This window comes from Geotrypetes seraphini, chromosome 14, assembly GCF_902459505.1.
Source record: "Geotrypetes seraphini chromosome 14, aGeoSer1.1, whole genome shotgun sequence".
Taxonomy (NCBI): domain Eukaryota; kingdom Metazoa; phylum Chordata; class Amphibia; order Gymnophiona; family Dermophiidae; genus Geotrypetes; species Geotrypetes seraphini.
The window spans coordinates 26,560,478-26,580,052 of record NC_047097.1 but is presented as its reverse complement, the minus strand read 5'-3'; the positions used below and the strand labels follow the sequence as shown (position 1 = coordinate 26,580,052).

Here is a 19,575-nt window from a genome sequence, read left to right as displayed (position 1 = left end):
ACAAATTTTTATCTTGCATAATGGAGTTATAAGAGGAATGCATACCCTTTACAGTTTGTTCCACATTGTTAACTTTTTCTTTTGGGGTCATAAGGTCTTTTTCAAATTTCGTTATTTTAGAAGACTGAGTCTGGACTAGTGTAGAGATTCCCAGACATACCTTGTGGTGAATCCAGAGCAGTCCAAATCGATTCAAAGGTAATCTCAGCAGGCTGTACGATAGATGGAAATTCCCCTTCCTCTGCTGAGATTCCTAATGCCTTCTTTGATGAAGATATCCCGGTTGCAGGAACCTGCGAGGCCAGCAAGCCCGATGGCTCAGCAGGGTGCTCCTCACCCTGCGTTGCCGTCGGCGTTCTTCTTTCCTACGGCTGCAAAGGAGGTTCAGGCCCGTGGGGCTTAGCGAAATCTCACTTCCCAACGCCGACGTTTCCTTCACAGTAAGCTCAGCAGGAGCACCCCTGAGCCAAAATGAAAGGAAGCTTGTAATTGCTCCCTGCCACATCTTGGCAGATTCAGGTTGTCGGGCTGAAGCAGCCAGTATGCCTCTTCTTTTTGGCATTATTGATTGTAACCCCGAGAAGTAACAAAAGAGGTGATATTATTACCGGCGGGAGTGCAACTCACACCGTCCTCTCCCCTACTATGCCATCGTGTCTCCTACTTCAAGGCCTCTACTTCCAGATGGCCATTTTGTCAGCCTACATCCTATGCAGTAGACAAATCTCCTGTTTCTGTTAAAGCACATTCTATCAGGAGTATGGCCTTCTCGTGGGCCGAGGCTAGGGTGATCTCCGCTAAGGAGATTTGTAGAGCACCTACTTGGTGTACTCTGCACACCTTTGCCAAATATTATAGAATGGATGTGGTTGCAAGACAGGACTCTGCCTTTGGGTCCTTGATCTTGAGGGTCGGCACAGTCAACCCGCCCTAGGTGTTTGGGACTGCTTTTGTACGTCCCACTTGTCTATTGCACTAGAAAAAGAGATTGTCCTTACCTTGATAATATCGTTTCCAGTAGATAGGTGTCATTCGAAACTCCCGCCCTGTCCTTCCTGCGTCTGCCTACTGTTTTCATTCTGTTTATGCTTCTCCAAGTTTGATTCTTGGATGCCATTCAGTCCTTTGGGGCCTTGAAGAATTTTGTATATATGTTCAAGGTGCATGCAGGGGTACTTCCTGAGCTCCTTTGATGCTTTTGTTGGCTGTTTGTTGTTCTACGATTTCTTATCTGAGCAGAACAGTTAATTCTTGTGAATGATCCCATTGGTGACCCTACTTCACATACTGTTGATGGAGCTCTTTTAGCTTGGGTACTAACTACAGGTGGCAGTAGAGATCCCAGTGAAGTAGAGGAGGGTCACAGAAAAAATCTGGAGTGGATTCCTTCTGCAGATGGCTCGTGGCCATTGGGAGATAACCCACTTCTGTAGAATGACTCGCCTAGCTACTGGAATAGATATTATCAAGGCGAGGAGGAAAAGGTAGGAAGAGATTCTAAATTAGTAGAGTAGTTATGAAAAGAAAGGGAAAGATGGTGGGGAGGGAGATAGAAAGGGAGAGAAGGTGGACCTGGGAATGGTGGGGAGAGGAGGGAGAGATGCTAGATGGGGAAGTTCTAACTTTTAACTTATTAACCTAGAAGGAGAATTTTTAACTCTTAGCATGTGGAGTTAGTCACTAACACCTGGAGTACTGTGTTCAGTATTGGTCACCGCACCTTAAGAAGGATATGGCAATACTTGAGAGGGTCCAGAGGAGAGCGACACGAATGATTAAGGGCATGGAAAACCTTTCATACACTGAAAGATTGGAGAGGCTGGAGCTCTTCTCCCTGGAAAAGCGGAGACTCAGAGGAGACATGATAGAAACCTACAAGATCATGAAGGGCATAGAAAAAGTAGAGAGAGATAGATTCTTCAAATTTTCAAAACATAAAAGAACAAGAGGGCATTTGGAAAAATTGGAAGGGGATAGATTCAAAACAAATGCTAGGAAGTTTTTCTTTACTCAGCGGGTGGTGGACACCTGGAATGCGCTTCCAGAGGATGTAATAGGGCAGAGTACGGTACTGGGGTTTAAGAAAGGATTGGACAATTTCCTGTTGGAAAAGGGGATAGAGGGGTATAGATAGAGGATTACTGCACAGGTCCTGGACCTGTTGGGCCGCCGCGTGAGCGGACTGCTGGGCACGATGGACCTCAGGTCTGACCCAGCAGAGGCATTGCTTATGTTCTTATGGGAGAGGAGGAGATAGTGGATGCTGTGGATGGACCATTTGGCCTTTATCTGCCATCATGTTTCTAGGTTTCTATAACCATAAAGCTCTATGACATCACAATGCAGTTGCAAAGAGCCTTAGCCTATAGGAAGAGGAGATGCAAATGTTAAGAGCCTTAGCCAATGCGCTTCCAGAGAGCGTAATAGGGCAGAGTACGGTACTGGGGCTCAAGAAAGGATTGGACAATTTCCTGTTGGAAAAGGGGATAGAGGGGTATAAATAGAGGATTACAGCACAGGTCCTGGACCTGTTCGGCAGCCACGTGAGCGGACTGCTGGGCACGATGGACCTCGGGTCTGACCCGGCAGAGGCATTGCTTATGTATCTTATGTAACACCACTCAAAACACCCCTGCACTGGGGAAGGGGAGTAAGTAAGTAAAGAAGGGAGTTAGTAACTGTGAAACCTGCAAGGGTATTTTATTTATTATACCGTTCTCCCAGGGAGCTCAGAACGGTTTACATGTATTTATTCAGGTACTCAAGCATTTTTCCCTGTCTGTCCTGGTGGACTCGCAATCTATGTAATGTTCCTGGGGCAATGGGGGGATTAAGTGACTTGCCCAGGGTCACAAGGAGCAGCGTGGATTTGAACCCACAACCTCAGGGTGCTGAGGCTGTAGCTTTAACCACTGCGCCACACTCTCCCCTCAGGCGTACCTTAGGAAGCGAATTTTGGGGGGTTGCAGCAGGCCCTCTAGAAGGATATAATTGTAGAACACTATATTTTCCTCCTAAAAGTGATGATATTACCACCTCCCAATCTTATCAGTTACCCATCTGACCTAGCAGCAGGAGAAGCACTTAAGCGTGTCATGTCCTGCAGCTGTGGAGCAAAGTCTCACAAAAAGCTACATGATCGCGTCCTTCTCCTGCTTCTGGACCAGATTGGATAATTGAACAAAATGTGATGCCTTCTGCCACTTGCAGAGAGGATTTATCTGGCATGGAGGGAAGTGTAAGGGAGGGGAGGAGTGGAGTGGGTAACGTTCTCTGCACTATTGTCCCAGACCCCTGTGTGCTACACTCTTTATCCTGCTGTCTCAGACACCTACCATACCCACCTACTTACACCTAACGCTTTTCCCAGTGTTTCTGTGTTAATAAGGAGGGAGGGAAGGCCAAGCAATCGTCTCCTGGATCTTGAGAGGATGACTCCTTTTCCTGCTCCCAGATGACGATATTTTTTCTTGGGGGCCCCAAATTTGAACTTGAATAATTCCACATGGCTATCCAGATGTGTTCTGACATCTAGATCGAACAGCTTAAAACTAGCAAACTAACATGCTTTGCAGTCATTGCATACCTTAGGCCTGACGTTTCCCTCCTAATCCAGAGCCAGGTTTCCTAATGCTGACGTTGTCAAACTCGTAATAGAAAAAGTTAGGCCATGAATTAGGTTTGGAACTGCTACAAATCTAAACATTCATATAAAAGTATGAATGCTGAAATAATTAAGAGAGGAATCTCTTACATAAAGCCCTACAAGAGAATAGAATCTATTTTATGTCTCAAATCAGGGTTCTGCCATGTAATGACTTGGGTTTGCCAAAAAGAAAATCCCTTTGGTATGAAAATGTGTTAACTTGGATTCCTACAGAGTGACCAGGATTTAGAAAGTGAATTGCAAGATCCTGTGCTCCAGATTTTGTTTGCCTTAATCCATTCTCCATTTGTTTGCTTTTCCTGCTCAGAGGCCTTGTTCAAAGGTCCCTGTCTGTTTATCATGCTGTCCTGGCTTGTTTTTCCAGTAGTATTTCCATCCCTTTAGTCTGCTGAGAAAATTATTAGTGGTCCCAGGAGTTTGTTCAAAATAAATTAGTTAAAGCAATAGTACGTTTTAGCAGTTTTTTTACGCCCCACCAGTTCAAATAGAGATTTAATTATGCCTTGCATTAACTGCAGTTTATTAAAGTTAAGTTCTATGGTTTTGATTCTTTGGTGCTGTAAATTTCTTGAATTTTCTCTCACTCCTGCGGATCAGACATTTCTATAAAGATTATTGCTGACTACTCTCTGGAAACTGAGAAATACTTAGCTGTCTTATGAGTATAGAAAGCTGTTTTTCACTCCAAGCCAGCAGTGGTCATCCCTAGTCTGATATAACTTCTAGGAAGGAGCCTTGGATCTTAGGACAGGAAGCCATGAATTCCGCATATAAACTATTCTCTTGGCACAGGGTTCAAGCTTTGGCAACTGGTGTGTATCTCCCTTAGATTTATGTATGGAAAAAATTAGCCAATTGCATGGCCTAGTTACCTTTTTCCAATTTCCCTTTATATATATATATATATATATATATATATAGGACATACCTGCCAACTTACACAGTGTACCTGGAGCCCCGGGATTATATAGTTATATCTTAGATCTTCTTAATTATCTGATATACTGTATATACTCGAATATAAACCAAGGTAACCTTCCCCCCCCCAAAAAAAAAAAGGAGGATAAAAGGTTGACTCGAATATATACCGGGGGGGGGGGAGGAGAGGTGTTAAAATTCAAGTGCAGTTCCTTGCTTTGCCCTGTACTGCTAGGCTCTGCACCCTGTTCCCCCTCCCTCCCTGCTGTGCCAAGCTCTGCACCCTGTTCCCCCTCCCTCCCTCTCCTTCCAGGCTCTGCACCCAGCCCCCTACCTTTCTGCCCTGTCCTGCCTCTCTCCCGATACCTTGCAGGCCTCTACTGGGCCTGCCATCAGTCCTGGTGGGCCAGGACAGCAGGATCCCTCCTGCCTCCTGTCCCAGCCAATTCTAAGAATTTTTATCTCCCTCCGGCCTTACCCGCCTACCTTTAGAATCCCTGGTGGTCCAGCGGTGAACTGCAGCAAGAATGGCCTTCCTTCTCTCCCGCCCGTGCAGAGCTGCCAGCTGATTGGCTGCTGCAAGATACTTTTGTCCCATTATTGAAGAGGGGTGGCTTTTTTTCCCCCAGGTTGACACATTTTTATTAATTTTGAAATAAATAAGCAAAGAACATGCTTGGCATATCGCAGGTTCCATTATGTAAATCTAAGAAAATACATAAAAAATATTGGTTCTTTAATTGAGAAAATAATTTAAACAGTTCCTAGGTTTTATGGAACTTCTTAAGCTCAGATCCATAATATGCCACAACCTTTACAAGGGTTACCACAGGACCATCATTGGCACTTCACAATCCCTGAACTGCCCACATTGTACCAGATTCTCTCAATGACAAAAGTACTAGATATAAAAAAAAACAACAACAATTGTCAAATTTATCTTATCTTTACAATGTTACTGGCAGTTCCACCAAACAAGGTTCGCCTGAGGGTGGTCAAAATATGAAGCAATTTGGATTTCCTGACTAAGGTGTTAGCCTTAAGAGAGATGGAAAGTAGTATTAGTGTGTGTATATGGAGGATATTGATGAGTTGTTTTTTTTTGGGGGGGGAGGTTGATATGGGGGTGTAGAATGCATGTGGTTTAAATGTTTTTTAATCCTTTGCGTATTTTAGTCCCTTCCTGATGCACGGACAAGTAAAACTCAAGACGGGGTGTCTTGGATAGGTTTTCATGTATGAGTGATTTTGCACATGAGATGGTAAAGCACAGATGGCAAGGATTACTGCTTTGCATCTTCTTGACATGCTGTCCACAAGTCTTTGGAAATCAATAGGTGCTATTATGTGGAACCAGGATTTGATTATTGCTGCTATCAGCTCATGTTTTGTTGGATGGTTGCTTTGCTGCTACTGTTCCCTTTAATCTGGCCCAGAGGTTTTTGGGGGGCTTTAGATCTGAGCTGTTTCCTGGCCAGTCCAGCAACTCAACCTTGATCTCTTTGAACCAGGTGAGGCTGTGTAGCGTGGGGCACCATTCTGTCAAAAAAATGAATGGTTGACAGGCACCAAAGATGTCTCTGCCTGAGGGCAAGATCTTGGGCTGAAGGACCTCCTTTATGTATTTGTCAGCATTTATCATTCTATAAAGCATCTGCTAGCAACCCACAACATTTCTGGACATGCAGCCCCACGCTATCACATTTGGAGGATTCTTCATGGTGGCAGTAGTACACTCTGGCAAGCAGTCCTCGCTCGGTCGCCAACGAACATAGCGGACACCATCACTGTTGGATCTCATCGCTTCACACTACCACCACCTACTGCTCTGTAGTCCAGCTGGCATGCTCTTTAGCCCAGTTCAAATGTTTAAACGCTCAACTGCGTTGAGGAAGAGCTTTTTCCTGGGAATTCTTGCTCGCAGGCCTGCTTTCACCAGTCTCTGGTGAACTGTCCAGCATGACACAGACACTCCTGTTTCGGTCAGTGGCTTACTGATGTCAGCTGCATTTAATTTCTAATTCTGTAGAGCCATTCCCACAATCTTCTATCAGTCTGAGGTGTTGTATCCTTTTTCTGGCCCCTTCCAGCCTTGTTTTTGATGCTTCTAGTCAACTGGCCAAGTGATCCCTGAGGACTAGGTTGAATACCACTGGTCTAAAGGGTCTTCTTGTTGGAAGATGGTCGCTAAACATTTTGAAAACTAACTCTCTTGTATTTCAGTTCACTTTATTGTTAACCGTGTCGAGCTTCCTTTGGTTGAAGACCCGGTATATATAAGGTTAAGTTTTAGTTTAGTTTAGGATTGCTTTCAGTTTTCTTCGGAAGTTCAGGTAGTTGGTTTCTAATCTTGTGTCCATGGGGAGGCTTTCAGTTTTTTGTCGCAACATAGGTGAATAGTTTGTTGAATATGCATTTGTATTTGACTCCCTTTGGGAAGGGGAGGAGCATTTTGGAGGTGTTGAAGATTCTGACATATGAGAATTTATATGAATATCGTATGTTGCATGATTAAAAAAGTAACGTTGAGCTCAAAAAACTCAAAGTGTTTCCACAGTTTTGACTATTAGTGTCAGAGGGAAAGTGCTCAGATTTAGACCAGTTAATTTTATTGCTTGAGATGGAAGAAAGTGTCAATCATTCAAAGAAGCTCCAAGAGAGAGGTAACAGAAAGAGACGGCAAAATATAATTCGCGTAATTGAAAGTTTACAGTGCTGTTTGCTCAAATATCCCCAACTGTGTACTCCCTGAATACTGTTTGTAATAGTACTAACGAGTGGTTCAAGGGCTAGATCAAACAGTAGTGGGGAAAGCGGATAGCCTTGCCTGTGTTCCCTATGGAAGCGAAAAGGTCCAATAACTTGTCATTCACAAAAACCTTGCAATAGGGCAGTGTTTCTCAAATTGTTCAAGCCAAATACCCCCTAAACCTAACAAATACCAACTGAGTACACCTGCCCGAGCTCTGCCCCAGACCCACTCAAGCATTTCTCACCACTGCCCACCAGCCCCATGCCCATTTCTCCTTCTATCACTCCTCTCCACCACCATGCCATATCTCTCCCTCCATCACTAGGTCCAACATTCCTTCCCCTTGCATCCCCTTCAATCTGTCTCTCTCCACCACCATATCCAACATTTCTTCTGTTCCCTATGCATCTCTACTTCACTCCTCCCTCTCTCTCCATGCCCAATATCCCTTTCTTCCTTTCCCCATGTGCACCATCTCTCACTCAACACTCACGCCCAACAATTCTCCCTTTCTGTTCCCTCCCCCCCATGTCCCAAGTTAATGCCCCCGTCTTCTCTCCATTCTGTGTCCCGTGTTCATGCCCCCTTTTCTCTGTTGAGCTTGTGCCTCCTCCCCCTCACTGCCTTCCAGCCTTTGTCCTAAAATTAAGTTGCACTACCCACACACACACACCCTTCCTCCCTCCCTCCCTCAAAGCCGACCCACACCGAAGTCTGCCTGCCCCCCGTTGAAGCTACTGCCGCTTCCTCAAAATCGCAGGAGCCAATCAGGAAGATGCTCAGCGCTGAGCAACAGTTCCAAAGCGTGCTCCTAATTGGTCCGGTCAGCGTCTGAAGAAGGAACTCGGCAGCGACTGACCTTTGGTTAGCAGCGGGGAAGGAGTGCGGAAAGCTCACTGCTGCCCGATATACCTCTAGACCACAGTACTAAACTAAAAAAAATAAAAGGGAATGACCATGAAATAACCTACTGAAGCCCAAGTTTACTTTTTCTCAAGTTTAAATGCCAGCAGGTAAAATATTCCAAAGAGTTTTTCTTCCCCTTAGCAGATCTTCACTCAGCACCTCTTCAGAACAAGAAGCAGTTGTCTGGGTTACTTTTTTGTTTGCTGTGCTTCTAAAGTTAAAGTGATGTCAGCTACAACTGGATGAGTCACTGATCCTGTCCTTTTAATTCTCATCCCCCCTTCCCCTCTGAAAAGCTTTTTAATCACTGTGAATGCAAAGACATTACTGCTGCTTAATTTAATAATGCTGTTACTTTGGGTAATATTTTTTTTTTTAACTGAGTTTTTCTGGAACCAGTAACTTTAATCTGTTTTCTAATGTACGTATACCATAATATAGTATGGCCATATACAGTTTTATAGCTCAAGAATAAAGAAATTTTGAAAGAGAATCTCTCTCCCTTTTGGAATAGTCTTATTTATGAATTTAAGTATATGAGTTATTTCCCTGCCTATATGGACTTGCAATGTAAGCTGTACTTGAGGCTGTAAAGGGTGATTTGACTTGTCCAGAGCCACAGAGAATGTAGGTGGGTAGAGTGGGATTTGAACCCCGATTACCCTAGTTCTCAACATGTTACTTTATCCACTAGGCCAGTGTTCTTTAACCTTTTGATACCTATGGACCGGCGGAAATAAAATGATTATTTTGTGGACCGGCAGTTGAAGAACACTGGGCTAAGTCGTGGGACAGACCCCGCCCATCTCTACCCAATCTCTGTCCCCATAATAGTACTAATTGTAACACCATTTTTTCCATTTGTTTTTCATATATACACACAATATAATCATATTAACAACACATAATGGTTAAGCACAAAATTAAAATACACAAAGCACACTGTATGCTTTTCAACATTCATTCCTACCAGAAAACAGATAACCCCATGCAAATGCAGGACCAAAAACTAAAAGTAATAATATTTACAAACAAACCCTAAGATGCAAGACTTTGCAAGCGGTACAATCCCCAGAGAAAAACAAACAAATGCATTTCTTCCTGAACAGACAGTTAGGACAGATGTAAAATCACTAAATAAAAAAAATAGAAGCTTTTCCCCTACCGTTGTTGTCTGTCTCCCTTCATGTGCCTTGTCTTCTGGCCTGCCCCCTCCGGTGTTAGCTTCAGGCCGGTCCATGGTGCGATCAACACAGGGTCTTCAGGCTGGCTCCCTGAGTGCTGCATTGCACAAAGCTGTGGGAAGCGGCTCCTTGCGCGCGTCCCGTGCCTCATCTGGAAGCCTTCCCTCTGAGCGCGGCCTGCACCTGACCCGGAAGCCTTCTCTCTGATGTTGCGACGTCAGAGAGAAGGCTTCCGGGTCAGGTGCAGGCCGCGGTTAGGAGCCTTTTCCCATGGCTTCGTGCACTGCATCACTCAGGGAGCCGGCCCGAAGACGCCGCATTGATCGTACCGAGGACCGGTGGCTATGGAACAATCTCTTGGGCCCGATGGAGGTGCCGGGCCTGTGGACTGGCAGAAAATTTCTGCGGACTGGCACTGGTCCACAGATCGGCGGTTGAAGAACACTGTGACTGCACTAAGCCATTTGTTTGTTTTTTTCTGAGGGTAAGAGAATTGCTTAATAAAGCCATAAGGTAGCGAGTCTGATGTGTAACTAATATGGATCGTAATCCTGGCTTATGAACAAAATCAGAGGACAAGAAGTCGCGAGGAAACAATGAGGAAATATGAAACCACCAGTATGGCAAAGGCCAAGTTTTTCAGCAGTTGTCTTCATTGGGATATTAGCTTGTTTGCCAAAAAGTTGCCTTTGCCATACTAGCGATTTCATCTTACTTTGTTTCCTCTTGACATGTCTTCTGATCTTGATATCTTGATATACGAATCTCCCTGCATCTAGGAATTTCGGTGTGGAACCTGGCACATTTAAAGTTGAGATATTTAGAGAGAAATCCTCACTCTTTAAAATGTATGGTTTGTTTGTTTTGTTTCACAGGCATCGCTTCACGCTATGGATAATATTCGAGGAATGCGACACCATGGGCTAGTGGAGAGGGTCACCCGCAACCGCCTTCACTCTCCACACCATAGACCGATGGAGAAACATGGACGCCAGATATCCAAAGAAGGGCAGTTACCCCACTTTTACCTTTTTAATTGTACTGAAGTTTATTGCCATAGCATACCTTTTTTAACAATTATTTTTAATATACTTAGTTCCTTTTAAGAAACAAATGCGGAGCAATGAAAAATGCTATGTGACTTATAAGTAGTCTGTACTATTTTCTGTCGGGTGGTGACTTTAAAAAGGTCCTTTAGTCAATTATGCTCTCAATTTTAGACTACTGCAATATAGTGCTACTGGGTTTACCGTCCACTGTATTAACAGCATTATAGGTTACATAGAACTCTGTCATTCGCACATTATTTAGGTTATCTAGGAGCGATCATGTATCAGTTTTACATTAAGCTGTACTGACTTAAGGTAGAGTACAGTGTGAGGTATTATTGTTGTTGCTAAACTATTTAGCAATACATAGATTGTCACCGCGGTACGCAGACTTCACTCTACCATGTAGAAAGGTGTTGCGGTTGCAAACCATGAGGGCTGTGACATTTTCATGTGCGGGCCCAGCAGAACGGAATAAACTCCCGGGTTTCATACATCAGCAAGGGAATCTTGGTTCATTTAAACGTTTGTTGAAATATCATCTGTTCTGTCGGATGAAATATGGGTGCTGAGAGAGACATAGAAGCATGATGGCAGATAAAGGCCAAATAGCCCATCTAGTCTGCCCATTCGCAGTAACCATTATCTCTTTCTCAATATAGTTTTACAATTTGAATATATAAATGATACAAAGAGGCAGGGGTGGGTATTTCTGGCGTGTGGGTGAGAAGATGGTATGTGAGGGTGGGGTGGATTGTTTTTGATGTGTATTTTATGTAGGACAAGACAATTAAGGCAAGTCCGTGCTTGCATGTATATGTTTTGTAATATGGGTTTTGTGTGGGGGTTTTTTTTATATGTAAGTGTTTTTGGAACCCGCTTTTGTATAAAGCAGGGTATACAGTATTTTTCACTCCATAAGACTTACCTAGTGTAGAGGAGGAAAAACCAAGGAAAAAAGTTTCTAAAGCAAATGGTGTACCCTGCCTACCTGCCACTAGGCCTGTACCCTGTTCCCCCCTCTGGTGGTCTAGTGGTAGGCTGGGACAGGGTATAGGGCATAGGACAGGCAGATAGCCCTCCTCCCTCCCTTCCCCCCCCGGATACCTTTCTTTTTTTGTGCCAGCAGTCCAGGCAGGCAGACATACGCACACCCCCCCCTTCGATTATAACCGTACGTACTTTCAGCCACAAGAGGGCATCCGCTCAAACTCAGGGGCGGGAAATTTCATGGCGACACCAGGAAGTATTTCTTCACCGAAAGAGTGGTTGATCATTGGAACGAGCTTCCGGTACAGGATCCAAGCAGTTTACAATACATAGTTCATATTCATCAAGAAAAGAACGCCATGAAAAATAGAAAAGGAAAGATTAAGAACAAAAGTTAAAATTTAAAAAAAAATTTTTTCTTCAAATACTGCCATTTGGAGAGTTTGCAGGATCTTTAATCAGAAATTGTTGAGCCTTTTCCTGTCCATTTGTGTTGAGAACACCAAAGAAGACATAAGTTCTCTGTTATACATGATGCCAGGCCGATGGGACCGAGTTACTCGGGAGAGCAGTGGAGACGTTTCACTGAACTTTTGTGGATTGTGGAAGCTGAAGGTTTGTCACCATCTTGGACTTTACTTCATTGCTTAATATGTCATCAAAAAGGCCAGACCAGCCAACATTTCTGACAAGTGCCACAGATCTCTTGTGATTGTTGATGCAGCCTTGACATAAGAGTTGCCATACTGAGACAGACCAAAGGTCCATCAAGCCCAGTATCCTGTTTCTAACAGTGGCCAACCCAAGTATTTCTGGAGTTCTGAAAGCAGAAGCAATTCATTGAGTGGTGCTTTTATAGGAAGAGGTGCTTCATGCCAGTAGAGGATGTAGATGAGGCGAACCAAGAAAACCAGTACTTTGATGCCCTGCCTTTCTTTGGCAGTAAGAGAGAACTGCTACTGGACTAGAAATATCAGTACTGTAGAAAGCCCCAGGTGCTCAAAATGATGACTTTGCTTTGTCTGCATCCAGGCAGCCGCCAACAAAAAATGAAACAGAACGCAAGAAGCTCCTTGTAGTCTTCCCTTGGATGTGATGCACTTAAGTCTATTCTGCTGAAAGTTGCAATTTTCTTTCTGAAGAACTGATGTGTCTGCATCAAACATATTGTCTACATCAACCTCATATGAATCCTAGTTTATATATGACCAATTTTGCTGAAATCTTTTGAACACTACATCTGGCCTTCATGAACTTCAAACATAGAAACATAGAAAGTGACGGCAGATAAGGGCCAAGGCCCATCAAGTCTGCCCACACCAATGACCCTCCCCTACCTCCCTTTGTGAAGAGATCCCACCTTTTGATCCCATTTAGCTTTAAAATCAGGCACACTGCTGGCCTCAATTACCTTTATTGGAAGACTATTCCATCGATCTACCACCCTCTCGGTGAAGAAGTATTTCCTGGTGTCGCCATGCAATGTCCCTCCCCTGATTTTCCACGGATGCCCTCGTGTTGACGTGGGTTCCTTGAAGAAGAAGATATCCTCCCCTACCTCGATACGGCGCATGAGGTATTTGAATGTTTCGATCATGTCCCCCCTCTCCCTGCGTTCCTCTAGGGAGTAGAGCTGCAATTTATTCAGCCGTTCCTCATACGGGAGCTCCCTGAGCCCTGTGACCATCAACCAGTTGAGTAAAGATGCTTCCAAGCACCAATTCCATCATGTGATGTCGATAGGCAACCATGTTAACTCTTGTCCTATTAATAATGCAGTAATAATGCACCACTCTTCAGGCCTGTGTTACTCGGCAGTGGTATCAAACACCAATCCCTGAACTTGTCTCCGAAGACTCCACTCATCTAGTACAGCGAGACAGGCTTCAGCTTGCTGTTTGCCAGTTTCACGGCCAATTTTTGGAACTCTTAAGTAACCTCTCTTCTCCATTGCCAGAGATGAGTACTGCAATTCTTTCAACTGTTTCTTCACTTCCAGTAACGTCTAGGAGGAGTTTTCCATTCTATTGCAGCAGTAATGGAGTTTCTGTTTCATTGAGGAATTCATCCTTCAGAGTGGTTGCCTCCTCATGGTTCTTACAGCGTGAATGTCGGAATGAGCTTCTTGGCAATATAATTTCATTTACACCTTGGCCAAGTGCTTTGGCAACAGCACCAGTGACAAATGTGGCACTCCTGTCTGGCAAATTAACACAATATAATGCTCTGGCAACTTCAGGATGTACAAGGATGTTTACCTTTTTGCTTTTTTGACTGAGAACTGGAACAAGGGGTTCTGCTGATTTCAAAATCGGCACTTGAATTTGAACAACTGTCAAGTTTCAAGTTTATTACAATTTTGATAAAACGCAAATCAAGATTTCTAAGCATTTTACAGTTTGTATTAAAAAGGGGAAAACAATGAACAAATGAGAACTGACTAAACAATACATCACACTCGTGAAACAATAGGAAAGTGGGGAGAGCTACAATTTAAAAGTAAAGAGAATAAGAAGGGTAAACCACAATAGGGAAGCTAGGGAGTACAGATTCCAAGTCACTTCAACAGTTATATGCATCACGGAAGAGATAGCACTTTAAATTTCCCTTAAACTTTATCTAAATTTTTTTCCGCTCTGATATGAAGTGGTAGGGAATTCCATACTCTGGGGGCCGTAATTGCAAGTGAAGTGGCTGATAATTTTCAGGGAAGGTGTGTAAAGAAGATGTTGGGATGAAGATCTTAAAACTCTTGAGGGTTCATGTGGAATAAGGGGAGCTTGTGTATAAAGTCCGGTTCAATAGTATTTTGTGTCTTGAAAGAAAGAATAGCTATTTTATATATATAATTCGATGTGGTATTGGTAGCCGATGTGCACTTTTCAGCAGAGGAGTAACATGGTCAAATTTATTTCTGTTAGTAATAATTTTTGTGGCTGTATTTTGTATCAGTATCTTTTTGGCATATACCTTCAGCAATAATCTTGGAGTCACAGTTATATTCCCGTAGCAGATGCACTGATTCAGTTAAACTTTTCTTGTATTTTGGTTCAAGTGAGACGTGAAATGCCCTACAGAAGAGAGATGGCTTTTCCCACCTAATTTTTAAATTTAGGAAAGCAGCGATTGTAGCTTTATGCAGGAAATGAGTTTGATTTTTCTTGTATTCCAGGAAATGCTTTTAAGCTGCTTGTGTATTTGCTCTGATTTATTCTCTGCCAAAACCTACCAGCCGGCTAAGTGACTGGCTTCGTATTTTACTTTGGATGTATTTCCGTGCTGGACTCGCACCATTTATGTTGAAATTTAAGTCAGTATGCTCTCAGTGTTATGTTTGTTTTATTGAAAGCAGGAGATAACTTTAGTAACTATTTAGTATACCGTTTTCATCTTGGTGGTGGTTCTTTTTAAGTTCCTGAGTTTTGGCTAATGTCTTTTTCTGGTTTGGTTTTTGTATTACTTGATTTAGCATAATTTCACCACCCACATAGAGCTGTCCCTTCTGAATACCTTTTTACTTCCTGTTTGCTTATCATGCACTTCCTGTACTGGTTTTTGACTCCTGAAGAAAAACCATTCTAAAAGTTTAGAAGCGGCTACCGAAGCAAACTGGAGCTTTTGAGCTACGTATAAGGAAACGTCTATTTCATTGGACAAGGGGCAACTTGCATATTCTCCTTTTTGAAAATATGTAGTATTTCTGAAGCATTATATGTTGCCCACTTTTGGTTGTCTTTTTCAATTACTGTTAGCAATTGAAGTTTTTAGGTATTATGGAAATTGGTTTTGTACACAGGTCCATCATGAGGGCTGAGAGTAACGCGAGTACAAACTTGCTCCCTGTCTATTGTCTTCTCTTTGATGTGTGTTGCTGCCCTGGGAAGGATGTTATTAAGGGCTTCTTCAGACTGACCTCACTTGAGAAAGCTTGCTGAGGGAAAGCTTACTACAGGAAAGAGCTTTTTGCTGTTTGTGACACAGAAAATGTATGCCAAAAATTCAAGTCACAGGAAACAGATGAAGTGAAATTAGACTGAGGAAGGAGTGGAAAATATATTTTGAGTACTAGGGCACCAGCCATGGACGTTTTGTTCCTTGACATTGTTACTTATTGTATCTGCTTTCCTACTTATTGACTTTTCTTTTTTTTATTATGGTGATCAAAATATCATAAGAATAGCCTTACTGGGTCAGACCAATGGTCCATCAAGCCCAGTAGCCCGTTCTCTCGGTGGCCAATCCAGGTCCCTAGTACCTGGCCAAAACCCAAGCAGTAGCAACATTCTATGCTACCGATACAGGGCAAGCAGTGGCTTCCCCCTGTATTTCTCAATAAGTGACTCTGGACTTTTCTTCCAGGAACTTGTCCAAACCTTTCTTAAAACCAGCTACGCTATCTGCTCTTACCACAACAATTGGCAACGCGTTCCGAGCTAGTCCGGTTTTTGGGATACCCTCGATGAATATTCATGTGCAAATATGCTGCCGGGAATATAACTCCAATGGCTGAAGAGAGAAGGAACTGTGGTAAAGAATTGTCCTTTGCTGCAGCCGGGGACCCCGAAACCCAATGGCAGAAGCGATCCTTACTATTACTGTGGTTGCTACTACTCCATTCTGACTGGAAGTTCCCTGAAAGAACAGTATATAGAGTCCAAAAACTTAATTAATTTGTATAACACTGTAAACAAACACCTAAGAGACAAGCCTGTCTCTGTAGAGCTTGCAGTCTATTCAAGACAGATGGGCAGGATAAATAAAGGATTAGAGAATTTAATTTATTATGAGAATGATTAAAATATGGGCATTCAGCAGGTGTATACAGGTTTATCCCAGGACAAGCAGGCAGGTATTCTCACTAGTGGGTGATGTCATCAGACAGAGCCCCGGTACGGACGTCTCACAAGCACGTGTTGCTTGTAGAAACTTAAAGTTTCTAGATGCCCGCACCGCGCATGCGCCGGTGCCTTCCTACCCGGAGATCCGGGCGTGTCTCCTCAGTTCTTTCTTTTCCGCGGAGCTGAGAAGTTCAACTTCATCATGCGCTAGCTGAATTCAGTTAAATTTGCCTTCCTTGTCCGCGTTTTCGCCTTTCTTTTAATTACAGTTAACAGTTCTTTTATTTTCGTAAAAAAAAAAAAAAAAAAGAAGATTATTTCCTCCGGCGGGTCGAACGGGGCCGGCCACGTGGCTCAGGCCCACTGGCTTCGACCTCGCGGCGGAGATTTTCCGGCCTATGTCCCGGCCAACCACCGGGTTTAAAAAGTGCAGCAAGTGCCAACGCGCGATTTCACTCACGGACCCTCACTGGCGCTGTTTGCAGTGTTGGGCCCTGACCACATCCCGAAATCGTGCGGGCCTTGCTCTACCCTTACGGCACGCTCATTCAAGCGGCGTTGCCTATTGTGGGAATCGATGTTCAAGATGGACGCAGCTAAGGATCCCACAGCCTCCACTTCATCTGATACCTCCCCGGTTCGGGCGAAACCGGCATCGACCACCCCTGCATTGAGTGTGGTGAAACCGGCATCGCTCGCCCCGACACCATCCACGAGCTCGACGTCGGTGCCTGCCCCGGTCTCCTCGGTTCAGGTACCTCTTCCTTCCACAGTGCCACCAATGGTCATCAAAGTGCCGAAAGCTGCTAAGCAGAAGCACTCGACCTCGAAGGAGCGCGATGTCCGTGCAGGAGGACCCCCTTTCGGTGCGGATCCCTCCCTATCGGCTTCGCTACGGTCCATGCTGGAAGCTCAATTCGTTGAGCTCATGCAGACCATCGGACCCGGCTCATCGCTGCCATACAGGGTGACCTCCCGGTACCGACCCAAAGGGGCGGTCCGCCCCCTCCCCCTCCCCCACACCGTTCGACCTCGACAACCGACGAGGACGAACGGGGGAGGGCGGCGATGCCCACGCGGCAAACCTTGCTTACCGATATGCCGCCATTAGAACCCATTACGCCTCCGCGCCAACATGGGACCAGACCCCCGCTCGATACTCGAAGCCCTGGGCATAGTCAGGAAGAGTTCTTCCGCACTCCTTACCAGACTTGGGTAGCATCGCAAGAACCCGCATCGCAAACCCAGTTGCGATCCACCCGCTTCCAGCCCTATCCACTTGGGGGCCTCGGGAGACCATGCGATGCACATACGATCCCGATCCCCGTCCCGCCACCGAGACGGGCACCGATCGAGACACTCATCCTGGCACTCCTCACGCCATTCGGAGGTGTCACCGCAGAAAAAACTGCAACGTAGGGGATACTCCTCAACAGAGGTGTCCCCTCCGAGGGGCCCGGAGTACGAGGAGACACCGGTACCCGATTCTCCTTGTCACTCCCCGATGTCCACAGACCTGGAGGCCTCATCCTCCTCCAGCCCGTCCACAGGACCGACGCTGGCGGAACAATTGTCCTTCTCATCATTCCTCCGACAAATGGCGGATGATCTGGATGTGACCACTTGACACGGGCTCCAGATACTCCAAAGAGTATCTGGACACCATGCACTTACGTAACCCTCCAACGGAGTCGCTCCGGCTCCCCTTGCATAAATTACTGGACCAGACCTTCATGCAGTGCTTCGAAACGCCGTATTCCATACCGGCGATCCCCAGCAAACTCGATGCTCGATACCGCATCGTGCACCATAAAGGGTTCGAGGGCCCCCAACTCTCCCACCAATCCCTATTGGTCGAGTCCTCCCTCAAACGCTCTCATCCCTCCCAGGTCTACGCTTCTGTACCGCCGGGCCGAGAGGGAAGAACGATGGACAAATTTGTAGAAAATTCTACCAAACTCCATGATGGCGTCACGGGTGCCTAAACTACAACTTCTTTTTCTCTCCCTATCTGGAGTTCTTCTTGCCGGTACTCCGCAAGTTCACTCCGTTCATAGACAACCAAGCTCGATTCGAGTTCGAGGAAGTGGTAGGCCCTCCTCTCCCAATTACGACTCCAGCTGATGCAATCCTCCTTCGATGCATTCGAACTCTCGGCACGCGCCGCCGCAAGCGCGGTAGCTATGCGTCGCCTGGCATGGCTCCGTACTATCGATAATGGATCCCAACCTACAGGACAGACTCGCCAACGTACCATGTGCTGGAGCCGACCTGTTCGATGAGTCTATCGAAAACTGTTACCAAGAAGCTGTCGGATCATGAAAAATCCTTTCAATCCAATTCCTACGGCCCAAACCCAACCTCAACAGTCTCGACCTTCCAGGCCACCCCTGATTTACCAGCGGCGTTACATGCCCAGACAAACGCCCGCGGCGAGACAGCCTGCGAAGAGACAACCCCCCCAGAAGTCTCAGCAAAAAGTCCAGCCACCCGCTGTACCTAAGGCCTCCCCAGCCCTTTTGACGCCCCTCCCGGGAGCATAACCTCGGCCTCTCCCATAGGGGGCCGCCTCCATCTTTTTTACCACAGATGGGAGGCCATAACCACGGACCTATGGGTATTCCTCTCATCATAAGAGAAGGATACTCCCTTCAATTCCACCGGGTCCCCCGGACCATCCTCCAAGAGAGTATCCTTCAAGCTCGACGCAGACCGCCCTTCTTCTTCAGGAAGTCCAAAACTTACTTCAGCTTCGGGCAGGTCGAGACGGTCCGTCAGACCAATTGAACCGAGGGTTTTACTCCCCGGTACTTCCTCGTCCCGAAGAAAACGGGCGACCTGCGACCCATTTTAGACCTTCGGGCCCCTCAACAACGGTTCCTGGTCAAAGAGAAGTTTCGCATGTTGACTTTGGCTTCTCTATACCCCCTCCTCGAGGCAGAACGACTGGTTATGCTCCCTGGATCTCAAAGAGGCCTACACTCACATCCCCATTCACGCCGCCTCCCGAAAGTTCCTCAGATTTCGGGTGGGAAATCTGCACCTACAGTATCGAGTGCTACCATTCGGCCTATCTTCGTCCCCAGAGTCTTCACAAAGTGCCTGTGGTAGTGGCCGCAGCACTCAGGGGACAGGGGTCTACAGTCTTTCCATACCTCGACGACTGGCTCATCAAGGCCCCGTCAGCCCCAGAGGTCACTTCGGCGGCCTTGGCTACAACCCTACTTCCTCCAGAATTTGGCTTCGAGATCAACTTCTCCAAGTCCCATCT

General features: G+C 45.4%; 1 protein-coding gene across 1 annotated transcript in view; it reads left to right on the top strand.

Moving 5' to 3' along the window:
• CRTC3 (CREB regulated transcription coactivator 3) overlaps positions 1 to 19,575 on the top strand; it is a 117,312-nt gene that overhangs the window by 22,204 nt on the left and 75,533 nt on the right. Inside the window, 1 exon segment of the mRNA XM_033920196.1 lies at positions 10,303 to 10,422. Within this exon segment, the coding sequence (XP_033776087.1) occupies positions 10,303 to 10,422 (120 nt within the window).